The 10246-nt window shown below is 45.5% G+C and overlaps 1 protein-coding gene across 1 annotated transcript; it reads right to left on the bottom strand.

Moving 5' to 3' along the window:
- Nucleotides 1-681: 681 nt before the first annotated feature.
- Nucleotides 682-8023, bottom strand: Iqcf2 (IQ motif containing F2). The gene is made up of 3 exons (XM_021657042.1): nt 7997-8023; nt 1967-2038; nt 682-1068 (listed from the first exon to the last, which is right to left on the bottom strand). Exons 1-3 carry the CDS (start codon nt 8021-8023, stop codon nt 682-684), a joined length of 486 nt encoding a protein of 161 aa, XP_021512717.1.
- Nucleotides 8024-10246: the final 2223 nt, after the last annotated feature.

Below are 10246 nucleotides of genomic sequence, written 5' to 3'. Positions count from 1 at the left end.
AGCTTCTACAAAGCAGTGTTAGTTTAGTGTGTCCGTGAGAGCAGGATTAAAAAGCTTGGGAGGGGTTAGAGGAAGGGGAGGGAGGGGTGTCAGACGCCCCGTTTGGGCGCCGGAACTGTAAAGAAAGAACTGAGGTGCTGCGTGTCTTTTCTCACGTGTCCTCGGGGTCATCTCCTGTTGAGATGCCCCTGCCCCAGCCAGCACCAAGGCCACACTCCCGACCTCACTCGGGGCCACGTTGTGAATCCCTCATTAAGACGCTGACATTTCCTTAGGATGCTTCCCGAAGAGGAAACCGAGGCACTCTAGATCCCAGCCAATCCCAGAGCCATTCTGTGTGTGCAGAGGTGTCAGGCGTTTTCACCGGAAGCAGCTCACTCGTCTTCAGATCTGTGCTGGGGAGGAAGGAATGGGTCTGGGAACGGGAGGTAGACTCGTGGCTGTGTCATAGGTCAGGTCAGATTGGGACCCAGCTGCTGTTTTGATGACTGGATTGGCACGTGACCATTAGCATCCCAAACACACAGGCACAGGAAAAGCTCACATTTGTTCTTTGTGAGGGACAACGGGAGTCAGCGAGAGCCGAGTCTGCAGGCTTCCACCAGGCGTGAACGCAAACCCACATGAACCGTTTAGAGCTTTATTGGGAACCGATTTCACAGCGTCTCTTCTAGGCAGCGCTCAGTGGTCAATGATCTCAATGTGGAACTGAAGGTGGGTGGTGGTGATCACACAGTGACCCCGCAGGAAAGAGCAGGACTGGCAGTTGTGGTATTGCCAGTGGCCCTGGATGATGTAGATAGCATTGAGGACTTGGCAGTACCGCCAGTGGACCCGCCACATGCGAATCAGAGACTGGAGCTTGACCACCGCTCTCTCTCTGCTTGAGTAGTCAATCAGCACTTTCCTCCGCCTCTTCTCCGCGATCCTCCCGAGCGTCAGCCGCCACCAGCACTGAATGATCCAGGCGCTGAGGGCAAAGCGCAACAGGGTCCGGCGCACCAGGGTGCCACGCCACCAGGCCTGAAGCCGCGTGGCTGCTTTTGCTTTGTATTTTGTTGACCCTCTCTAGACAGAGATAAGAGAGATTACACAGGGACCTTCTTGCTACCAACTTCCAGGATCTTCTTGGAAGGGCTCTGCGCCGGCTCTTCCTCAGAGAGTTTGGGGATCTAGCAGAACTCTGACCAAGAGACCTGTGAGGGACCCTTCTCTGCCACCGTGGACACTCCACCTCCCTCTCAGTGTCACAGCCCCTCTCCTTTCATCCCATGTATTTTGGGCTGGCCTCGATGTCCTTCTGGAGAGGAGGATGCCCTGAAGTTTCTGTTCTGCCTGCTCCTGTCTCCCAAGGGCTAGGATTATAGGGATGTGCCTCCACCCTTGCCTTATCACATTCTTCTCTATTCTTCTCTTGCTTACCTCACTGCTGCCCAGATCAAGGGGAAACCAGAGTCACCGGAAGGATGTGCTGGGGATGAGGGGGCTTTGCTGCTCTCCCCAGATCTTTAAGACTCACTGGCTTGGGAACAATGCTTTTGCCTTTTTATTTTTTTATTTTTTGTCACTGACTCAAGCCCTAAAACACACCATCTAATTGCTCTCTGCAATAATCATGCGTTTTGGTTTCACGGTAGGGTCTGTAGTACTTCCTGCGTGTTCTACAACCAAGCTTCCTGTATTTAGAACATTCTGCTCAGTCCACAGGCCTTGTGTTCTTGACTTCTAGTCTTAAGCAGTTTCTGACTGGGTTCCCCTCTCTCCCGTCGCACTCTGTCACTATGTCACAGTCAGACTCAGGGCCAGGCTGAGAAGGAGACCTAGGGAAATGAGCAAATTTGACCTGACTCTTGGTCGTTTTAGACTCAGATGTATACGAGGCTGAATCCTACACCCCCAGGACGTGGACAAAAGGTCTGGTGTGCTCTTCACTGTGGGGTAGACTCTACTCACTTGGTTCTCTTACCTTTGGCTTCTGATTCCTTTGTATACTTTCATCTTCGTTTTGCCTTACAAATGCAACTGTACTGCTCCTGCGCTGTCACAAAAATCAGACGAGAAATACATGAGTAAAACCATTCTTTCTACGGCTCTGTGCAAAACCACCTGTTGCTTTACTATCCTTTTTCCCTAGACCAGTGAAGGCCAGGATGATACCCACCCACACACCCACGCTAACCACCGGCTAGATCTGGTGATGTCTCTTACACAAAATTTAAGCACCCATAGACAAACCTTCATCTAGATGGTTCATTCTCCCTAATTTCTCTGCTCCCTGCTGTCTGGTATGAGTGATCAGAGGGCGGAATATAAAGTTAAAATAACACAGGGCCAGCGAGCCGGCTAAGTGGCTAGAGGCACTTGCATTCAGGGCTGGTGATCCGAGATTCATCCCTGAATCCACAAGGTGGCAGTAGAGAGCTGATTCCCCAGCTCTGGCGGCTGTCCTCTGACCACAAGGAGGCAGGCTGTCCCTGGACACCTTGAACACACCCACAACCCTCCCCCCAACACTCCACACACACCTGGTATAATAACAGATGAATAAAAATCAAATCCCAAGTTAAAATAATACAACATAAAAGACAAACAGCAATACAGGAAACTTAAGAATCTATTTTGTCCAATGGTCCCATAGATACTTGATGCAGAATAAAACACATTGAAAAAGCAGGCTTTAGAATAAGAGCTGCAAAAGCTGTTTCAAAGCAGAAAGCGTTTCCTAGTCAGATGGTGCGGAGTTCACCTTTAATCCCAGAATTAGGGAGGCAGAGGCAGGCAGATTTCTGAGTCTCAAGGCCAGCCTGATCTACGTATCGAATTTCTGGACATTCAGGGATGTATAGAGAGAGCCTGTCTCAAAACACAACAGCAAAAAGCATTCCTGTTCCGCACCGGTCACGGAGTTACCGTTAGCCCAAGGCATGTCTTGTGTTCATAGCCAACACGTGTGTTTGTTTCCCTCTGCCATGCCACCGCTGAGAACAGGGGCACAACACCCCAACAACACCCCGATTTTTAATTAGACAAACACCTCAGACGCCGGAGAGATGGCTCAGCGATTAAGAGCACTGACTGTTCTTCCGGGCACTTGATCTGATTCTATTCCCAGCACCCACACGGCAGCTCACAACTGTCTGTAATTCTAAGATTATACCCTCACACAGACGTACATGCAGGCCAAACACCAATGCACGTAAAACAAAACAAAATTACAAAAAATTCAGATATCATATTTTCTTTTATATGCATGCAGGATCTAGATTTAAAAGCAAGGGTGTGTGTATCCACACGCATGTGTGCATTTACATATGTGGAGGGGCCATGAAACATGAAAGGGGATCATGAGAGGGAAGGAAGAAGTATATATTTTGCGTCCTAAAATATAACATGTTATAAAGATAACATATATTAATACAATTTCACACTGTATCATTCTCAACAACAAATAAAGCTTTTTATGTTTGGTTGCTGCTTTTTTTTTTTTTTTTTTTAAGGCTCTCTCTACATAGCCCTGTGTGGCCTGGAACTCTCTATGTAGCCCATGTATGTATGTATCTCTGGAACTCACAGAGATCCACCTGGCCTCTGTCTCTAAAGTGCTGGCATTAAAGCGAATAAAATGTTTGTTTACATATTAATCACTTTGTAGAGCAGCTGAGCCAGGGATCCCCAGTAGCCCCCAGGCCCTTCCTCTTTTGTTTTGTTTTTCAAGACAGGATTTCTCTGTGTAGCCTGGAACTTGGTCTGTAGACCAGGCCGGCTTCGAACTCGTAGAGATCTGCCTGCTTCTGCTTCCGTAAGTGGTGGAATTAAGCCAACGTGGCTGGTTGATTTTTTACTATTTATCTACTCTATAATACTCTTTAAAAACTGTATGAATGCTATTTTTATTGCAAGCAAAGAGAAGTGAGAAACACTCTCGACGTCAGTTACACCATGTTTACTGTGAAAACATTTAGTGAAGGGAAGGCAGCCCATTCTCATTTGTTCTTGCTGCACGATATACCTCGCTAGTCACTGCACTTTTTTTTTTTTTTTTTGAGTAAGGAATTGCTCTTATCATCTCCCTCCTTCCGTTTTTATTTGTGTATGCAGACGTGAAGTCAGAGGCTGGCATTAGACAACTTTACCACTCTTATATTTGAGTCTCTCCATGCGCGTGAGGTTCATGAACCGGCTAAACAGAGCGGCCAACAAGCTCCAGGGACCCTCCTATCACTAGGGTCACGGATGCACCCCCATGCCACCTGTGTGTGTGCTGGTGGCCTAAGCTCTGCTCCCCCAGCTTGAACAGCGAGAGCTTCACCCGCTGAGCCGTCTCCCAGACCCCGTTTTTCTTTCAGGGTGTGTGTGTGTGTACACTCGTGTGCTGCATGTGTTTGTACGAGTGGGCGCACACATGTCTGTGCCTCCCATTCCATCCTCACTGGAACTGCAGGCACGCACCACCGCAGCTGCCTTTCATTTGTGACAGTTCGGGTCCTCATACTTGTGAGGCAAATGTTGTGAGGCTGAGTTGTCTTCCAGGCCCCAAGAATGAGATGTCTGTGCTATAGCTACTTTCAAAGAAAATTCAAATGTGGTCTTTGGCATTCTGTGCATTTTCTGACACAGCCGGGAGACTGACAGAAAAGCTGACTCAGGCAGGAAAATCCAAGCCCAAGACTTTACCTTTCTGTTTGGTGCACAAAGGGTAACCCAGAAGAGGAGTTTTTTGTTTGTTTGTTTTTGTATAGGTGAGATGCGTATTATTGGAGATATAATTGTAAAGCTGTATTATATTCTAGAAATGGCCTATGTCATACATTTTTTATCTATGTTATAAATATTTTGTATTGCTAATAGTTTGTTAAAATATTTTTTTCTGCTCCCTAAAAAATATAATATTCAAAAATAAATACAGAGCTGGGCACAGTGGTGCACGCCTCTAACCACGGCACTTGGACTACAGAGTGAGTTCTAGGACAGCCAAGTGAGATCTTATCTCAATAATAATAATAATAATAATAATAATAATAATGAGTCAGACATAGTGACACATGTCTGTAATCTTAGCATATGGGAGGTGGAAGCGGGAAGATCAGGAGTTCAAGGCCATCCCCAACTACCTGACAGTCTATCTCAAAATATAAAATAAAATAAACGTGTTGACACCACGTCAGTTAAACGGTTGTAGTTTATTTCCTCAGCAGAGCTATCACTCATTGAATTTTGATCCAAGTTCAAAGACATTGATCTAGTATAGCAATGTCGCTTTCTGGCTACTCTGGGACACTCTGGCAATGAATTAGAGCACCAAACAGACGAAGCTGAATGCTGGGCTACCCTAGTCACGTGGAGATCCAGCTTAGGTTATGATTCATATTTTCCAGAAAGCTTAAAAAAAAAAAAGTCAGGCATGGTGTTTACGTACCGGTAATGCTAGAATTATGGAGGTAAAGGCAGGAGAACTATAAATTCAAGAGCGGTCTAGGCTACATAGAGAGACCCTATTTTAGGGTTTATTTTTAGGTCTCAAAATGGTAGGGAGGGCATGGCGGGGCAGCTCAGGTCCTGGCAGGTGGAAGCTGCTTGCCCTGTGTGTTGATCAGAGCGCAGAACCCAACAGGAATCAGGATCCAGGCTAAGACCTTCAAAGGCTCGCTCCAATAGACCTACTTCCCCCAGCTAAGACCCACCCCCTAAAGATGCCGCAGCCTTTCAAAGAGCTCCACCAGCTGAGGAGCAGGCATTCAAAACACGATCCTGTGGCAGACATCTCAAATCGAGCCCATGGCAATTCCCTTTCATATTTCCGTCCGGCTGCGGGCTACACACGAGAGCCTGTTAGTCTGGTTGTGATCCCTCCATAGACTTTTAAAAAACTTTTATCTGTAATGGTACCAAGAAACTCAATTGCTCCTTGTTAAATAACATCAATTTTCTTTTTAGCTGTGATGAGATAATTTTAACTGCTCTGTGTGCCTTTTATTGCATCTCTTTCTATTTTTTAAGCTTTATCCAATATTAGAATTCTTTCTCAAGTTCCTAAAATGACATTTCACCCTTAATACAATATTTCTAAAAATGAAAGGGTTTTTTTTTTTAAAGTCAACATTTCAAAATATAATGGGAATGTTCTAAGCATTTAAAAAAGGAATCCAACTAAAATACATACAGAACCACAAGGGACTCTGAACAGGCTAGACAAGCTGTGAATGAAGAGGTTTTTAGGCACACACTTTCTGATTTTAAGATTCAGACAGGGTTGGGGGAAGAAAATTAAAAGGAGACAAGAGGCCTAAAAAGACATTTTCTTCCAAAGAAAGTGTAGAGCTGGCCAACAGGTACGTGAAAAGGTAATCAACATCAGCAGCCGTCTGGGAAATGGAGATCAAAATCACAAATGAGCCACCACCTGACATCTGTTAGGATGGTTATCATCCAAAAGACAGGGGACAAAAAGTGTAGGCAAGGGTGTCAAGAAAAAATGGGACAGCCATATGGGGAACAATATGGAAGATCCTTAAAAAAAATAAAAATAGAACTACCGTATGACCCAGAACCAAGCTTCAGGGGACATTTCCAAAGGAAATAAATATCTCGAAGAGACATAGCACTCCTATGTACATGGCATGTGCCTGGCTTTGCCTCCCCGGCACCAGGATTACAGGTGTGTGCCACCATACTGGATTTTTTTTTGTGTGTAGGTGATAGGGATCCAGGCTCAGGCCTTTGTGCTCGCATGTCACACACTGTCAGAAAGCCTACCCATAAAACAAAAGAAAATGTTTCACAATTCATAGATCTGATCGTGTCTAGTATATAACAACTCATAATAAAATTCTGGAGCTCCTGGGTCGAGGCTAAGGAAGCAGCATGGCCCCGGCAGCAGTGAGTCTGGGCCTGTACCCTCCCTGCCGGGCCCACCAGACAAAGCCCAGCCTGGAACACCAGCTGAGGACTGCCTAGAGGGCCTAGGCCAGGGCTGCTGGAAGCACAGTATGCTCATACAGTTCCTGTATCTTTCTGCAAAGGATTCTGGGTAAGGTGACCTTTAACACATTGATGCTCCAATGTTTTAGAGATCCAGATTATGAAAGATGAACGTGCTGGTTTGAGTAAAGGTGGCCCAGATAGACTCATGTATTAGAAGGCTTAGGGAGAGGCACTAATTGAAAGGATGAGGAGGTGTGGCCTTGTTGGAGGAAGTATGTTTACTGGATGTGAGCTTTGGGGTCTCAAAGGCCCATGCCAGGCCCAATGTCTCTCTTTTCCTGCTGCCCGGGAATCCAGATGTAGAACCTGCAGTTTCTTCAGCACCATGTCTATCCATGAGGCACGAGGCTCCTCGCCATTAGGATAATGAACTAAACTTCTGAAACCGTAAGCAAGCCCCAATTAACTGCTTTCTTCTATGAGAGTTGCTGTAGGGGCTGGAGAGACGGCTCAGAGGTTAAGAGCACTTGCCTGTCCTTCCAGAGGTCCTGACTTCAATTTCCCAGGAACTATATGGTAGCTCATAACCATCTATAATAAGATCCGGTGGCCTCTTCGGGCATGCAGGCACACATGTAGGCAGAATACTGTATACATAATAAATAAATAAATAAATCTAAAAAAAAAAAAAAAAGTTGCCATGGCCACGGTGTCTCTTCATAGCAATAGGACAGTGACCAAGGCAGTGAACATGGAAGATCTGTTTCTTAGGCTCTTCCAAATAAGCCAGAGCAGCAGTTCATGTACTTGGCAAATGCACACCCAGCAGTTCTCACTGAAGAAGATCTTTGTTAACCAGAAACCCCGTCAACTTTCTCCTGAGTGCCACTGCACACAGCATCCTTGTGGAAATGCATGCTGTCAGTGTCTTGGTGCGGGGATTCTTGGCGAACTGGAGATGCTCTTCTGTAAGGCCGAGTCAGGCAGTACAATCTGGTTCCGAAGTTTGAGAAGTTCCTCGTCTTTACGGTCCTCCTCGCATGCCAATGGGAATTCTGAGGAATCGGAATCCTACCGAAAACTCTGACCTGCAAATGGCCATTGCCACGAATATCATCATCTTCTTTGTTAAACTATTCATGTTTGAATCAGTTTGAACAGTTTTCTCCCGAGAGAGGGGAAGAGGAAGCCTAAATTATTATCAAAAGAGTGGAAAACCAAACAGGACAGAAGGAGCAAGAGCAGGGTCCAGGGCTGCTATCTAAGGACGGTGCTTCACTGAGAGACTGAAACCCTGAAATCAGCCCACAGGAAGGAGGAGTCTGACACCCAAGAGGACCTCACAGGCTGACCCTGGCAGGAGGACCTCACAGGCTGACCTGCAGGCCGATGGAGGTGTCTGATGCCCAGAGGCACCTCCACAGGCTAATCCCCTCAGTCCTCTGGTTGTGTCAAGTTTGTGACACTGAGAATAACAGTCTGGAGTGCAGCTTTGCAGCAGGATCCATTCCCTCCTCTTTGTTCCTCCTCTCCTACCTCAACTTCCCTTGCTGTCTTTTACTGTCTCTGCCTGCTCTTCCCTGCCCCCTTCCCCCCCAGACTACTGTGACTTTAAGGGAACTCTCACAAGGCCCACCCCTAAATGAAAAGCTCTTGGAAATTAATGACAGAGAGGGAAAAATCAGTCTTCCTCAGGGATAAGCGTCCTACTCGGTTATCCAGTACTTAGTGCTTAGCCTAAGCACACATACAAGCAACACTAAATGGTCTCAGTAGATTGTATTTATGAATAAGTAATGTGTGCACACCTTCCTATATATTATATGTTATATATTTATGAATATATACTCATAAATAGGTATATAACAAATATACACGTAGACATATGCATGCATAAAAATATATGAAACAAAGAAAAAGCCATGACTTTGAGAAGAAGCAGGGTAGGAAGGACACAGGGAGGGTTGGAGGGAAAAGAGAAGGAAAGAGGGTATAAGTATAATACACATGTCTGAAATTTTAAAAATAGTTTTCATTAAAAAAAAAAAAGGACAAGCTGGGCATAGTGGTACACACCTTTAATCCCAGCGTTCAGGAGGAGTCAGGGCTATAGCCAAGGGCTACACAGAGAAACCTTGCCTCGAAAAACAAAACAGAAAAGTAAAAATCTTAGCGATCTATTTTTCAACTGCCCCCCCCTCCCCGAGATAAGGTTTTCCTGTGTAGCCCTGGCTGTTCTGGAACTCACTCTGTAGACCAGGCTGGCCTCAAACTCAGAGATCCACCAGCCTCTGTCCCCCCACCCCCCGACGAGCGCTGGGGTTAAAGGCGTGCACCACCACTGCCTGGCTATGCTCCAAGTTTTTAAAAAGTTTTAAAGTTTATTTTATTGTTAATCATGTGTATATGTAAGTGCAGCTCCAGTGGAGGCCAGAAGAGAGTGTCAGAGTCCTTGGAACTGGGATAACAACTGGGGTTCTGGGGTTCTGAGCTTCTGGACATGGGCGCCAGGCACTAACTCCAGGCTTCTGCAAGAATAGTATATGCTCTTAATCCCTGAGAAACCTCTCCAGTTCCCCTGTTCTAATGTAAATACAACTGGTATGCATTAAGGAGATCTGGCCCAAGGGTCATTTTCATGTACTGCTGAGGATGGACAGAACCCAGGCTGAGGACGAACAGAACCCAGGGCTTCTCTTGTGCTGGGAATGCCCTCTGTCACTGAGCTGCCTCCCCAGCACATGATTTTTTTTTTTTTAAAACACTGTAACTTGCCAGCTGATGGTGGCACATGTTTTTAATTCCAGCACTCAAGAGTCAGAGGCAGGCAAATCTCTGAGTTCGAGGCCAACCTGGTCTACAGAGTGAGTTCCAGGACAGTTAGGGCTACACAAAAAAACCTTGTCTAGAAAAAAAACCCACCAAAACCAAATAAACAGACAAAAAAACACCCCCCCAAATAAGCAAAAACATAAAACCCCTGTGATTTTAGTATGCACACTAAGTTTTTTAGAGGCTGTATCATTGAGAAACTTCCAAAAGGGCTAGAGAGATGGCTCAGAGGCTAAGAACACTGACTGTTCTTCCAAAAGTCTTGAGTTCAATTCCCGGCAACCACATGGTAGCTCATAACCATCTACAGTGAGATATGGTCTTTCTTCTGGGGTGCAGGCAGAACATTGTATAAATAATAAATAAATAAATAAATGTAAAAAAAAACCTTCCAAAAGAAGAAAAATATTACATTTTTTCACTTAAGAAATTAACTTTTAAAATTCGTATACAAAATAGTGGATTTTATGGTGTGTTATGGTATTGTTTTTCA

The sequence above is a fragment of the Meriones unguiculatus genome, chromosome 6 (assembly GCF_030254825.1).
Source record: "Meriones unguiculatus strain TT.TT164.6M chromosome 6, Bangor_MerUng_6.1, whole genome shotgun sequence".
Classification (NCBI taxonomy): domain Eukaryota; kingdom Metazoa; phylum Chordata; class Mammalia; order Rodentia; family Muridae; genus Meriones; species Meriones unguiculatus.
The sequence above is the reverse complement of the archived record's forward strand: the minus strand, read 5'-3'. Positions and strand labels throughout refer to the sequence as shown.